Source organism: Myotis nattereri (assembly GCF_964212035.1).
Source record: "Myotis nattereri genome assembly, chromosome: 19".
Classification (NCBI taxonomy): domain Eukaryota; kingdom Metazoa; phylum Chordata; class Mammalia; order Chiroptera; family Vespertilionidae; genus Myotis; species Myotis nattereri.
The window spans coordinates 5,581,067-5,597,084 of NC_138095.1; the positions used below are offsets into that span (position 1 = coordinate 5,581,067).

General features: G+C 49.9%; 1 protein-coding gene across 1 annotated transcript in view; it reads right to left on the reverse strand.

Annotated features, from left to right (window-relative positions):
• The window catches only part of SRRM4 (serine/arginine repetitive matrix 4), a 356,297-nt gene that overhangs the window by 115,572 nt on the left and 224,707 nt on the right, over positions 1-16,018 (reverse strand). Inside the window, exon 3 of the mRNA XM_081113461.1 lies at positions 7,736-7,964. Within this exon, the coding sequence (XP_080969587.1) occupies positions 7,736-7,964 (229 nt within the window). The remainder of the gene's footprint in view (positions 1-7,735; positions 7,965-16,018) is intronic.

Here is a 16,018-nt window from a genome sequence, read left to right on the forward strand (position 1 = left end):
GTGAGGACGGAATGAGACAACAGGTGGAACGTGCTTAGCACCGGGCTGGGCACATGACGGTGTGAGGAGCTCAGCACACACATTCCCACCGTGAGTGAGTGCGCGCACGCTCCATGAACGCACACGCTTCAGGCCCAGATGGCACCTCTCCTCCCCCAGGAGTGGGCTGCCTTGTAAAATCCCAGCTCACTTGCGTAAGCTTAACTTTTAATGAAGCCAGAGAACAGGGATCCGGTGTTTCTGCTCAGCGAAGCTGTCAGCAGCATGTAAGCCCTGGGAATCCGGCAACTAGGGAATCTCCTGATGAGAAACATTTGCGTCCAGAGGATCTTCCTGTTTGTTTTGAACAGACACATGTAGACGTGAATTACTTAATGACTGTTTTAGGGTTCGGCACTGTTCCTGTATTTGGTTTGGCTTTGTCTCTATGACATCTTAATTCTGTGTTTTATTTCACGGAGGTCCGCACACAGGCTGTGGCATATGGGAGCTCCCTCAGCAAAATCTCAAATGGAGGTGGGGGAGGGGGAGAGAAGAGGGAGAGAGATAAGTGGGGGGAGAAGAGGGAGAGAAGGAAAGAGGGTGGGGGAGAGGGAGAGAGGGAGGGAAGGAGAGAGGGAGGGAGGGGGAGAGAGAGGGAGAGGAGACGGTAGCTTTGACGGTGTTGCAGGTGTGCAGTGAAGGGGGCTGCTGGGTGAGGGGGAGAGTCTAGATTTGCATGCATGAATATGAGAGATACATCAAACCCTCACCGTCATGGGAACAAGATTTGCCACTGCTATTTGGAAGTCTAAACAGTGTCTTTTTCAATTTCCTAATCTGATTGATCACAATCAGAGAGATTGTAAATTTCATGCTTGTCCATAACACATGGAGGGCCCAGCTAAGCTTCTGACACTGCTATTCAAAGTCACCGCTGGCTGCATAGAATCGGGAGAGAGGAGCCAAGAGAAGCAGAGCAGACCCTGGACCCTGACTGAGAGGGCAGGAGCCCCACGGGACCTCCTGCCTGGACAGGGAAGTCCGCAGCTGGCTTCCCAGGCACTGCCTCACCTGTTTGCTGCCTACATCTATGGAGTCCTCTCCAGCCTTCCTCTCACTCTGCTGCAGCCACAGTGACCTTCTTGCTGTTCCTCAAATACACCCAGCATGCTTCTACCCCCGGGCCTTTGCACTTGCTGTATCCTCGGTCTCAGACACACACTTTCCCCCAGTTATCCGCCCGGCTTGCTCCCTCCCTTCATCCAGGTCCAGGACCTCTCCATCCAACAGCAGCCCCCACCCCCACCCCCCGCACCCCTCCCTCCATCGCTTTCTCCCAATTTGATTCTTCTCTGAGTCCTCCTTACCACCTGGCCTTGTATCACATGTTTGTTTCTTCACTTAATATCTGTCTCCCTGGGCAAGAGCAGGAACTTCACATTGTTTGCCGCTGCACTGAGTAGGAGCTCAGTAACACTGGCGAATGAATGAAGGTACAACTTTATTTTTTAGCCACATGCAGCTCCCTCCAGGTGTGCGTTCACTCCCCCGTGGTTTGTCTGCAACGTGTGTGGGCTCACTCTGATGCAGACGCAATCTCGCTTTAGCCAGAAACCCAATGGCCGACACCAGACCCTGCGTCCTTGAGCCAGTGCCAGGGAAGCTGGAAGCTTTGTAATCCACGGGCCCTCCTTCATCCGCATTCACTATGCTCCCCCCTACCCCAGAGTTCAACCTACTGCTCTTCTGGGAAAATATCTTTCTTGAGATTCTACTGGGGATAAAGGCCTTATTCCTTCTGATCATCCCTTGTATTTGTAGGTAAAACTGATGAAATAAACAAATCATTGCCACTTTACAGATCAGATAACTAAGGGTAACTGTGTGACTATAAGCAAGGGACTCCGGCCTCACAGAGGGTTTCCCCCTCCTCTGGCTTCCACATCCCCTTTCTTTATTCCCGTCCACCTTCTGTAGTACTTCAGACGGCCTGCCTCGTGTCATATAGACGCGTGTTTGTGAGTAACTTTCCGAGGCCCGTAAAGGGAGACACTGCATTTCATTCATCCTTTCCTCCCTGATGGGCCTGGCATGCAGGACTAATAAAAACTATGACTGATTATTAACAGCAAGAGCTAACATTGATGGAGGCCTTACTGTGGCCAAGCAGCACCTTCCAGAACCAGTTCGTCCAGTCCTGACAACACCTCTCACAGGTGGCTGCCATTATTAGCCCCTTTTGTGGATGGAGAAGGTGAACTTGTTTGCCAAAGTCAAACAGCCAGTACGCGATTGCGAACAGTGAACGGAAACATTCTTTGATTAGTTTCCCATCAGGGTCTGTCAGGTTCTTTTCAGCCGCTCTGCACATCTCCAGGGGCTCTTCGGGGAGTGCCAACATCATATTCTCACATAACTCCCGAGCGGTGGGGTGGACAGGTGGCAAGGCCAAGGCACCCGGGTGGTGAGGGGCGCGGCATTCTCCCTGCATCTCAGTGGGCGGCTCATGTCATAGTGAGGAGACTGCCATTCACGGGGGTCGTGGTCTGTGCCGGGCACTGGGCCATGTTCTCTATAGAAGTTATCTCATTCACACCTCACTACAACCCCATCCGCTGAGCATTTCACAGATGGGGAAACTGAGGCATGGGACAGTGAAGTGACCAGCAGATTCCAAAGCCAGGAAAGAGCAAAGCAGCATTTCCGCCTGGGTGGCTCTGACTTCAGAGCTCAAGCCTTTAACCACTTTTCTTTCTCTGCCTCAGAAACATTCCCTCAGACTTCAGAGCAAGCCTTCCTAACAAGCAATTAGAGAACTCCGCTCTGTTAAGCCCCTGCACATTCTTCCACTTCCAGGGAGAAGAATGTGCCCCTGCAGCCTGCCTGGGTGCTTGGGGAGCAGGAGGCACGTGACTCAGGCTTCCTTCCTCATGAAGGGGGTTGGGCTGCGAGGGCTGGCCCCTCTGGGTGGCTGGGAGGAGGGTGGAGACATGGAGCCTCCCACAGGCCCAGAAAGCACTTCCAGGCGGCACAGGTCCACCTCCTGCCCCTACCAGCCGCCATGTCTAACCTCCCGCAGCCAGGCGGCTGTCTAGGGAGCTTCCCCTGATACTAGCGAGAGTCAAGTCTTCTCAGAATCCCCAGTGTCAGGACTGGGAGTGGTGCTGGGACAGAGCGGATCTGCTGGATTGGGACCGCGTGTACTCACTCCATTAACGCATCCAACTGTCACCAACATGTACCACAGCCCAGGTCTCTCCAATAGCACCCCACCAATGAACACAGACGGCCGGACATGATCCCCTGCCGACCCCCGGACACCCCTCGGCACATTTCACCTTCAGAAGGAAAGAGGTTGGACCCAAACGATAACAGGCTCTTCCCAGAGAAAAGCCTTCGCTCATCGCCATGACCCTCAGTGCCTGGCTCCTAACCACGGCTGTCAGGCCCCCTCCCACAGCCCCTTACTGGGCTCCCCAGAGCAGGGTCAATACAAACCTGCTAACTGATCTCTTGGCACAAAGGGGAGTCTTGAATTAAATGGTTCAAACGCTTTTTTCCTGACTTACAATTTGGCCATCTTTCCCTTTATGCAGAAAAATCTCCAATAATTTGGAATTTATGACCCTTTGGACAGGTACTGGGCTGAAGTCTGCTTCTGGACTATTCTGACTAGAAAGGCTTTTCGAAGAAAATTAATAGCTTGCCAAAAGAACCTTTAAAGGGAATGCTTATCCCATTATAAGGGGGAGCCCCTTTTAGCCCTTTACTGGCTCATGTGTATCCACAAACAATTGATATACTAATTACAAATGATTTTTACATGCTCATTAAGTCCTCAACTACTATCGGTCCACTTGTTACAGTTTGAGCTGGCTTCAAGGAACACTAGGCTTTCCACTTTGAGCCTAAACTTCTTGGGTACAAACTTTTCCTGACTAAGCGATTAACAAAGATAATTCATGATGCCAGGAGAAATGGCTACACCTCTTTGGTGCGGGCAGAATCCGTGGATCTTATTGATGCACGCTGCTCTCTCCCAGCTGGGATGGGGGGAGTTCTGACCATGGTGAACCTGCATCCTGGTTTGCCTGGGATAGTTCCTGTTAGATCTCCATCCTGAGAGAGCTACTCACAGCAACCCCCTTCCTTTCAATATTGATAGAAACCATAGACTATGTAGTCGCTCTAGATTCGATGGAACTAGGGATTAAAATTATGATTTTCAAGGAGGTTGAGCCTTCTCTAGACTGCCAGCACCTGGTCATCTCTATGCAAACCCAAAGAATACTCCATAAAGATGCTGTGCCAATCCTTGTTGAATCCAGATCATTCTTCAACCGAGTCAGATCAGAAAGCAGCTCACCTTCCCCTAAGGGAGGGGAATTGTGGACCGCTCCCAGTTGCTGTGTGTTAATTCCATCTCCATGTAGTTGCCTGCCAGGAGTTGAAATCCCACCATTGTTACTGTCAGCACTAATGTGGTGGGAAGGGAAAGGGGTGGGCACGGAGAGCACAGGCCCGGGAGGAGCAGCTGCTTGCCTTCGGCCTTCGCAGCTCGGACTGTGCTAGAGGCGATGCCTATTAAACGACTGCTCTGCCTGCACACTGTGGGGAGTGCTTTACCTTCTCCATCCTCAGACCTCCCTGCCTGAGGCGCTACTGGTATTATTTCATTTCCCAGCTGACAAAACAGCTCAGCAAGGGAGAGCCACTGGTCCAGGATACTCAGCTGCGTGCAGAACCGAACAGAAATCCAGGTTTGTCTGAAGCCCAGGTCTGAACTGGTAACCACTCTGATGTACTGCCACCCACTCCGTTACACTGTTCTGACATTTGAGTCAGACATCTGCTTGCAATTTGATACATTATAAAGCCATTGCCTCATCAAGTATGCCTCACCGAGGGGAGCGAGGGAGAAGGGGGAGTAAGGATGCTTCACAGAGGGGGGATGGGGGTGGGGGAGAGGGAGCAGGAGATGCTTTGCTCCCAGTGCCTGTATGATGTATGCACACTGCCATGGAATCAGCGAATTGAATGTACTCAATTATCTTCGGAGATAGACTTAAAATATCCCGGGGAAGTTCATTCAGGGGGTAGCCCTCATCTATAAACAAACAAGTGTGTAACCCACAGAACTGGCTGGTGGTGCAGCCGCCTCCTCCCCATCTCCCCGCAGACAGTGACAGGAGCAGATCTGTTGACTGTGAACTGGGCTTGACTCATGGAACTAAACAACATTTCTGATGAGACCGCGTCCCCAGGTTGCCTCTGGAGGAAGCCGCTGGGGCCCAGCCCAGGCTATGCCCGTGCCTCTGTCCCTTCCTTCCTAAGACCTCTCTGCTTTAGAAATACGGCACTTTCACCCTCAAGTAAGCACAGAACATTAAAAAGGGGGCGGACGTTGACCACACAGGGTGTGGCTGGCTGGGGTGAGAATGGGGATGACCCAGGTTTTAGGGTTTGCAGGCAGTCTTGATAAAAAACTACTCAAACTCAGCCTTTCCTGAAAACTTGACTACAAATGCCCCCTGTTCACTCTTCTCACCCCCCTCACCCCCCTCCAGGAGTCATGGGCAGTACATCAGAGTGGTTACCAGTTCAGACCTGGGCTTCAGACAAACCTGGATTTCTATTCGGTTCTGCACGCAGCTGAGTGTCCTGGACCAGTGGCTCTACCTTGCTGAGCTGCTTTGTCAGCTGGGAAATAGAAATAATTCCAGCGGCGCCTCAGGCAGGGAGGCATGGGGACTGAGGCGGGTACAGCGCTCCCCACAGTGCAGAGTCTGTTCTAAGGGAGGCCACACCTGTTACAGAAGAGGGTCCGTCCAGCAAGACATGAGTGAGGGGCTTGGGGCTCAGACCTTCATCTCAGGGGTGGAGACCAGAACATTAAAAGACACCAGGGTTAAAACCCCCGTGTGGGGAGGCATGGCTACTGTGACATTCTCAGATGGTTGAGACTGGGATTTACACAAAGATACAACAGCATGAGAGTTGGAAAACCTCGCGGGCAATTTTTATGATTGAGAAGGTGACCAAGAAAAGAGCATGCCAGTAACAGACTGACAGGCACCGGGTGAGGGTACCAAGCCAGTAGGGCATTGGGCAAGCTTTGCAGAATTAAAACACCACCAGGAATCTGCTCGCCTTTCCCCGGACCTCTGAATCTACGGACGGCCCTAGACCAAGTGCCACACTGCTAGTTCCCAGTGACATTCTCTCTGGTCCCCTGGACAAGGGCATTATCTTTTGGCCAACGCAGCAGCTGATTTGCCAACAGTAGGTGAACTCACTCCAAAGGTGGAACAAATGGCAGAAACCCAAGATGATAAACCGCTGACATCAAAACTCTCTACAAAGAACCTCCTTCCAAGCAGAGAAACATCGGCTTTTGATGGCATTGGGTGTCATTGTTCCCCTTCTCCAGCCCCTCCCTCCCATCCTCAGACACTGGCTGCTGCTGCTTGCAGCCCCTACACCCTGCTGGCCCCTCACCACATCCACCCATTCCCAATGGGGGGCACCCATTTTTCTAAAGACCGAGATGAGCCGGGCCCCTTCCAGATCCTGAAAAGTTCTCCAGGCCGAGTTTGATTTTAGGTACGATTCCCTGCCGGTCCTCCAGCCCTCGGCCGCTGGAAAGTTCAGATTCGGTTGTACCAGGACGGGCATTCTGTCTGAAGCACTTCCCCAGACATATTTTCAATCTACTCCCTTAATGTAGCCTGCCAGGATTAATAAATCCTCCAAGCAGTCTCCCCTGGTCCACTTCTTCCTTTATCTCCTAGCAAACCGCTCAGCCAACACCAGCGAATGATGAGTTTTCATACTGCCTTGGTTTTCCCTGGCAGAGGGCACAGCCTTTTCCCTTTCATTCTCAAACTCCTCTAGATTGAGCGATTCATGAAAAGAATTGGGTTTTCTCCACCCTGGAATGTTTCCGTGTTGATCAGCCTTCTCTCCGTCCACCCCACATCCTCTCCTCCCTCTTTCTGCATCCCTTTCACTTCTCCCTTACCTTCCCCTCATCACACTGTGTCCACCAGCACCTAAGGATCCCTTCTCATGCCTGCATGCCAAGCACTCTGGTCCTTTTTGAAAGACCAGATAAAAAACTCTCCCAAGACCATCCCTGTGATCTTGGGAGGCTCCTCCCTGACTCTTGAGCTCCGTTCCTGGTTTTGGATGCTGGCGACGACCGAATTCAGCAGCAACAGCAGCCAGAAAGGCATGGAGCAGGGTGCTATTTGGGGTGCATTGGAGGGACAAGCATATGGGCTTGTGTCAAAACCTTCAGAGCTCGCTAGTTTCGGAGCTGAGTATAGAAGTGTGCCACTAGCGCTGAACACTGCTTCAGCTGGTTCAAACCTCATATCTTTTTGTACAACATTTCCAGCCACCTCAAACCCACCATTCCTCCCCACCCCTGCTCTGAGCTCTGGGATACCAAGAAAAGTTTCTCAGTCGTTGTATCCCACCTACACCACCCACCCTAGGCAAGCAAAACCTCTTGACCAGAAGCTGCCAGGTCAGCAGACAGTTGTGTTGCTCCTTGCTAAAGACTCCCTGTCCCTTCTCACCAGCTCCCAGTCATGCAAGCAATTAGTCCCCATGTTCCAGCAGGAGAGAGCGAGTAGTGACGGAAAGACCGGCACACTGGCCCACACTGGTGTCTGCATCCACCCTTCAGGGCACAGGCCAGAATGGGGGCCCATCAGGGTCTCCCCCTTAAAAAGGAGGTCATTATTACCTTGGCAGAGGCTTGCGGGCTGTAATGCTAGCGACAATGATGCTCTCAGGACGCGGGGTGGCCACCGCTTTAAAGGTTCCTCGCCAGAACTTCTCAAAAAGCTGCTTCTCGCCTTGCTGAACGCTCGCCATCGCCAACCCAAGGGCCACTCCCGGGGCGCTGTCCGAAGTGCTGAAACGATGATTCCAAACCGGGGCACACCGGGCTCCGGGCTCTGTCCACGTGAAACCTAGAGGGATCGGGTGGGAAAGATCGGGGTTCAGGGCGGGGGGTGGGGCGCCTCAGCCGGGCAGGCAGGGGAGAAAGGAGGCTTGTCGCCGGCGTTCTCGGCTTCTGGGTTGGCTGGGGCTGCGCGCTGAGCCTGCGGAGCCCCGTGCCCCAGTGCGGGAGGGAAGGCTGGCTTTCTCGCGGCGCCAGGACAGGAGAGGCGCCCGGGTCGTCTGTGTGTGCGTGCGCGTGTGAGCTCGGGCGCGCTGGGTTTTGTCTCTCTCACAATGTGACGTTGGAAGAGGAGGCTGGTCGCGCAAGCTGCACTTTCCTCCCTCCCCTCGTCTCCTCCTCCCCACCAGCTCCCGCCTCCTCCGGCTCAGCCCTCCGCCGCCATCTGCATAACAAAAGCCCGCAGGTCCTGGGAGGAGAAAGGGCGGGGCGTGCGCCTGTCACTAGGGCCCCGCGGTGGCAGACTTGCGAAGCTGACCCCAGGAAAAGCCATCGGCACCCCGACGGGAACCAGGCAGCAGATCCTGCTTTCCAGCCCTCTCTCCTCCCCGACTATCGCAGGCCTTCCTCCATCCGCTCCTGGGTGTGATCCAGGCAGCCACCTCCCTTCCCAGCCCCTTGGCAAGTCTCAAAGCGGATCTCCTATGGAAGGGGAGAGTAAAAACTTAATCTCTCCGCTCAAGCCAATCTCTCCCACCCCACACACTTCTGGGAGGGACTGCCTAGGCCAGAGATGGGGGAGGGGGGTCCCCTGTGTTCCTCTTTGTGCCTGAGGGCCTCGAGATCCCCACCACCCAGAAAGTGCCATTGGATGGACAATCCGTCACCAACACAGCTTCTCGCCATCTGCCAAGCAGCCCCCCCGCCCCCGTCCCCCCGCAGAGGGGCGCAGCATCACATCTGTGCACGCGGCGCGCTTTTGTGCCTCGAAGCCAGCCAGTCCACCGTCCCGCTGCCTAGCGGTCCACAGGGAAGAGCACCCACCCCGCCCCGCCCCAGCGCATCCCATCCACTCCTGGGAATTCGGCTTCAGCCACTTTCCTTAACACAGAGGAGTCTGTTTTGGAGAAGAAAGCTTTGGGGGGAGGGATTTGAGGGGGAACTCTGAGGATTGGGGCGGGGTGGGGGGAGGCGAGGAGGATAGTTACTCTTTGAGCTCTTCCTCGATCTTCTACCCCTTCCCAGTTCAACGCTAATCCCTGAAAGTGGAAGCTCAGAACCACAAATAAACCCTAGTCACAGAGGGTTTTGGCAAAAGAATTTCTCTACTTTCACCCTCAGGGTTTTCATTAAGAAAAAGAGGTAATTGTAGGACCCCTTGGCTCATCTCTCCCCTGGAGCCCTTTAATCTCAGCAGAGTTGCTATTCTCACTCCCCAGGCTGCAGACTCCTGGAAGGAAAACTCGCCAATTCTTAAAGGCCTCCCAGCGCCTAGCACCAGGTCTCCACCACGGCTCTAACAACCCCGGCTCTTGCTGATAGCTATGGAGACCCAGGAACCCCCAAAGCAATGTGAACTTCAGGAATTTTTTAAAAGGGAACAGGAGGGAAGTGGGGCGGGAAGGGGGGAGGAACACAGACAGAACAAGATGGGGAAGGAGAAGGAAAAGAACCCTGAGGTCACCGGGCTCTGGTCCAGAAGCGCATCTACCTTGGATATACGTATGTGTATTGGATATTGGAGTCGGTTTATGTGAGTGCCTGGGAGCGCTGCTCGCTCTGCAGTGACCCCTTCTGGTCGACAACTAGAGATGCATTTTCTAGCTTCTTAGGGTTGCTGCTGCCAGAAGGTGGGGTTCCTTAGGGCCGGGGAGCTTGGAGGTGAAGGATACTAGAGACTGGGCTCCACCTCTCCCATCCCCTCCTGCCTCTCAAAGATCCCCACTGCCCTTGGCTCTCGGGCCCTATTTCCTGACGTTTTCATTTTAAAGCCTTTGAGAGCTGGCTCTGTAGCAGCCTGGGATATTTAAATTCAGCCTTAGTCATGACATTAGGAGTGGGAACTAAGTCACCTGCATGGAAAAGGTAGCTGGGTCCCTACCTCCACAAGATCAATTAACATTTCCCAGCCAGTTCCCCTGCGAAGTTCCTGCAATGTTAATAAAGTCTCTATTTGCATAAGATTGCCCCCTTTGATACCTAAACAGTACAATATGGCTAACCATTGTTCATCAGCATTAAGGGACATCAGGATATTGAGTCTGGACCCATTTCTAAAAGTCCAGTGAACAATAAATGATTCAAATAATTACCAGAATAATACGAAATATGATAATGAGCCAATTCATCTCTCTTTGTGCCTTTAAAAAGGATCAGACTAAATTATTCAAACTACAGGATTCTGTATTTTTTCATATAGACATTTTTTTTTGGGGGGGGGGGGATGATTTCATTACTCAAGGTTTACCAATCCTCACTTCGTGAAGGCTGTACCTTGTGTCTAATCTGAATCCCACCTCTGCTGTTTATTATCCATTCCTCTCCTAGAATATAGGTAGACACGGGTTCAAATGCCCCTGGATTAACACAGACAAACCAGGAATTCTCCTTCCCTAGTTGCATAATTTCCAAGATTCTACAAGACAAATACATTCATTGTTATCTCAGATAAAAATAGCTTCCCTTATCAAGTGTATGTTACTGTTACTATGTTCTGGTCACCACTTGTGTACTATATGTGTGTAACATGTATAGCACCAAGTAAAGAGATTAGTATAATGAGCCCCTGTGTACCCATTCCAATTTCAACCATTACAATACATAGTTGATTTTTAAAAAAATCCTCACCTGAGGACATGCTTAGAGAGAGGAAGGAAGAGAGAGAAACATTGATTGGTTGCCCTCCGTACATGCTCCTACTGGGGGACCCAACCCAAAACCCAGTTATGTGCCCCCAACTAGGAATCGAACTGGCAACCTTTTGGTGCACAGGATGATATTAAACCCACGGAGTCACCATGGCCGGGCTACAGTTGATTTTTTATCTCGCTCTGACCCGCTTTCCACACTCCCAAGTTATTCTGAAGCAAATCCAAACAATGCATTAGTCCAGTTGTAAATACTGCAGGATTATCTCTAAAAGATAAAAACTGCTTTTTTTTCTTTTTAAGTTTAGGGTCATTGTCATTATGATGCTAGATAAAATTAACAATAATTCCTTAATATCACCAAATAGCCAATGTTTGCTCTCTTGTGTTTTTTTTAAGATTTTTTATTGTTATTTAGAGCGGGAGAGAGAGTGAAACATCAATTAGCTGCCTCCTGTATGCCCCCTACTGGGAATCGAGCCAGCAACCCAGGCATGTGCCCTGAACCAGGAATTGAACTGGCAACGTTTCAGTGCACAGGCGATGCCCAACCAACACTGACCAGGGTTCTTTCTTCTTTATTTTTTATTAGAAACTTGGTTGTTTGTTGAGTACTATTTCCCATAACCTGTGTTTTCCTGATTGCATACCTGTGGCATCAACAATACGTTTCTCTAAGCCCTTGATTTCCTGTTAAGTGACGGTAAGATGTAGAAAGTTTAATCAGATTTAAGTTCAAAAGAAATTTCACCAGGAGGTTAATAATGTATGACTTTTCCTTTTCTTGTGATGCTAGCTGACACTGAGGATCTCTGCCTAATTTATGAATTTATCAGAGGTCGCAAAGTGGTGGTGAGCTCCAATCTATCATTCATTTTTCATGGATTAGCTGGAACACTTCTACAGAGAAATACCCCTTCATCAACTACTGGTATTTGGGGAACTCAGGGTCTGAATAGGACAGAAAAAGCAGAATAGAAACATGACCCTTTCTCTTTATTTACTGGTTTAAAAAATATTGAGATGGTGTGCTAACATCCTCACAAGGTAGTACTGTGTACGTTTTTTTTTTTTTATCCTTCTGATAAACGCAGATTTAAATATATCCGACGCACTGCAGTTCATTGCTATTAGTATTTTCATCAATGCCGAAACTGTCTCCGTGAAGCCCGACAGCCCATTCAATTGATTCCCGAGCCCTCTGGCACCAGAGAAGCCTTTGACGACATTCTCTTTTTCTGAGATGTCAAGATGTTCCAAGCTCAACTCACAAATTTCCTGCCCAGACCTGGAACTGGCCATTCCTCCAAACAGCACTGGTTCCCTTGAGTGGGTTGCCAGAGTTGTTCACCTCTATTGGGTTAGTTACTATTTCTAGGACTTTTTAGAGTAGAGACCTAGGAAATTTTATTTGAGGACAAAAGATATATATTATGACTTTCTACTGATAATTTCCTCTCAAATAAGGGCTGCAAGTTTGCCCCATTAATCATAAATCTTATACTTGTATCTCCTTTATGCCACGCCAAAAATCCAAGTTCAGTGACACCAACATAATTGCCCATTTCCTCAATCCCATAATACACACACATCCTTTTCAGAAGACCATGCTTAGACTATTACCTATAATGTGACTGCTAAAGTCAGTTTAAGATTTTTTTTTTTTAACCACTCACTTGGGTGTATATTCAAATTAATGTGTTTTAAAATCAATTGGAATAAAATCACATTGAGGTTTATTTACTTACTTTGCCTTTTGATTTTTAGAGATTGCTTTTAAATATAACTTTCTTTTTTAATTACGTAACTTCAAAAAGGTATATTCCTTTTTGAAACTTCCAAAAAGGTATATTCAGACAAATCTAGACACCTTGTCCCACCCACCCTCTTTCCCTCTCCAGATATACTTTTAAAATTTCTTATGGTTTATCCTTCCACTGAAAAATATACTTCTCATTCAAAATTATTCCATTAAAAGGAAAAAAAAGTAAGAGCACAGGTGAGACAAAGATGCTACAGAGATTCTCAAGTAGTAGTCAAACCACTAGTGCGCAGAACACATTGTATTATCTTCCTGTGGGAATAGCCAGACTGCCTTTTCCAGGGCTGGAAAGGGGCCTGCCAGCACTGGACTAGAGAGAGGGGAATGGGAGAAGGGAAGGAGGGAAGGAGGGAGAGAGAGAAACATCGATGTGAGAGAGACACATCAATCGGTTGCCTCCCACATGTGCCCTGACTGTCCTGGGTGTGCAATTGAACCTGCAACCCAGGTACCTGCCTTTGACCAGGAATCAAACCTGTGACCCTTTGGTCTGAGGGCGGATGCTTTAACCATTGAGCCACATTGGTCAGGGCTCAACTAACTTTTTTTAAAAAATATTTTATTGATTTTTTACAGAGAGGAAGGGAGAGGGATACAGAGTTAGAAACATCGATGAGAGAGATGAGAGAGAAACATCGACCAGCTGCCCCCTGCACACCCCCCACTGGGGATGTGCCCGCAACCAAGGTACATACATGCCCTTGACTGGAATCGAACCCGGGACCCTTCAGTCCGCAGGCCGACACTCTCTCCACTGAGCCAAACCGATCAGGGCTCAACAGACTTTTTATGCAGAGGTGTGTAGCAAGCTCCTTTGCTTACAAGCAACACACATTAGGCATGTACACACTGTGGACATCTCATCTACTGACTAAGCTCATGTAGTATTTAAACAGAAAGGTAGAAAGGGGACTTGCCTAAGAGAATCCAGTTTTGCATCCCAAAGCATCCCTCCTCCATCGTTAGGGCCTGTGTGTGTGTGTGTGTGTGTGCGCCCGCGTGTTTAAAGACAGGCTGCAACTTCTGAATGTGGCTACTTTGTCTTGCCTGTTACTTCTTTTCTATCGAAAGGAATACCAAATTCTCTCCTGAATGCTTTGAAGCAGAGACAGAGGCAACTGACCTTTGGCTTGGACCAAAACAGAGGCCACAAAAGGGGAGAAAAGCAGGGCCGTGCACACGCCTGTGGCCCCCGCAGGCCTGGAGGCAGAACTGAAGCCGGGCATGTCTGCAGCAGGGGCTTGGGGACAGCTCCCGGCAGAAGCAGCTTCCCTCGTTCCTCGCTCCTCGCTCCTGGACTGGATGTTGCCGAAATAATTGCCGAACGAATCGATAGTCAGTGTTGCGATGTGACCGCGGCAGTTACTGCATTATGTTCCTCCTGGAAACTGGGTGGCCTTGCGGGCGGACCAGATTCCACACAGGCTGCCGACAGCCCCAAAGCGCAGAATAACTGCATCTTCCCACTGGCTTCCGCGGCAGCTCTGGGAAGCAGGCTCCCACATAAGGGAAGGGACTTGTCTGAGATGATACAGCCAGAACGGTCACGGGTCCACGGTGCCTTTCCCCGTCACTGTTCTTTGAGAGTAAAATAAATGTCATAGGATTTTGTTTTTAGAAAAGTGATAGGTGCTATTTTTTTTTAATGTCCCGCTCAACTAGACCTCATGGAGAATTCCCGAGGTCTATTATTCAGGACTCTGAGCAACAAGCTATGACTCCCAGCCCGATCTCCTTCAGGGGGTCTGTAGATGCAGAGGGTGTGAAGGGCCAGCATTCCTGTCCTCGCTGAACTCTGGCAGCTCTCATTCCTGACTCAGGCCTCAGTTTCCCATCTGTGAAAGGAAGGGATTGGCCTGTCAGAGGGCGTCAACTGGCAGCCCACAGGAACAATCTGGCCTACAGATGTGTTCTTTTCATGCCCCAAAGTCTTTAAAACTAGAGAAGTGGAATGACTACAGTCGAAGGTCAATGCTCTCCTTTGTGCCACAGACACCACCACTCCTAACTGCCGCTCATCCAGCTCTCCTTGTGCATGTACATGTCCCCTTCATCTCTATGTCGATTCTTGGGATTGAGCGTCTCTAAGGATCTTCCCAGGAGTGACACTCCGTAGCTTTTCTTTGCTTATAATATTCATAACAGTAATTTTAATAGCAGAAACTAGCATGTATTGAGCTCTTCCTATCTGCCTTGCAAGGGATTAAGCACTTTACACGCACCGTATTCCCTCCTCATAGTAGTCCAAGGAGGAAGCTATTATTATGACACGCCCCCCCTTTTGGAAACAAGAAAACTGGGGCTCAAAAGAGAGAAAGAGCCTTGCCCAAGATCACATAGGTGGTGGTAAATGGAAGAAGAGCTGGGATTTAGATCTAGGTCTTTCTGAGCCCAGCAGTGATATTCAAAATACTTAGCAACTAGTAGGCATGGAGCTGACTCAGCAGATGGGCGCTGGACACAGGGCAGCCTGGGCCCCAGGGGAAGGATGAAGTGGCCGGGACAGTGCCGACAATGGGCTCTGGATGGGGCCAGAGAAGCAGCTCTTCACCAAGGTGAATGGAAATACTTCACCATTAAACAGTGTGGCTGCACCTACCTCTCGCGTAGTGCCCTTACTGCTCTTACCCACCCCACGTGCTCCATGTCATGCTGAACCAGAGGCACCTGCAGTATCTTGAGAGCCTGTGTTGGACCAGCGGGCACCTATACCAGTGGTTCAGGGGGTGGACAGGGTCTCCTGAGAGATGGAGAGCTAGGAAAACTCAGCAACAGAGCCAGCAGCCTCCCTGCTTGCAGAAACTGAGGAGGAAGGAAGGTGGAATGGACTGGAAAAACAATTCTGTGGGTTTCTACACGATCTGAAGGAGGCCAGGGTATTACTCGATGATCACTTAATGTGGCCCCCAAACCACGGAGAGCGTGGCTGAGTCTCGGAAAAGTAATTTAAGCCCTCTCTCATTATTATAACAAATTACAAAACGCATTGGGCACAGACTTGCGTGCAAGAGATTGTACCAAGCACTGAGGTTTCAATGAGGAGACGATATCTCTACCGTTGAGAGGCTCACAATTTGGGGGGGAGGGGGAGGGTCAGGTGAGGGAATAGACAGGTAGACAGGCAGTGACTGTGCTGTTGTTACCTGTGATATCATGGGCTCCACCAGTGATTCCCAATGCGGGGTACATGCCCCACAAGGGGGCAATTTGATTTTTAAAGGGGGCAACTTGAGAATAAGTTATTAACTGAATTTCTTGCATTTCTTATGGTTCTAAGGGCTTCATATACAGTATATAAATATATATTGTGACCTATTTATGCATTTCAGTTCTCTATTATATGTTTTGAAACTTTGCTATTTTTTCATATCACTTTATATTATTTTTAACAATTTCTTAGTGATGTCTTCCTCAGGACTTCAACTGTCCTTTCGT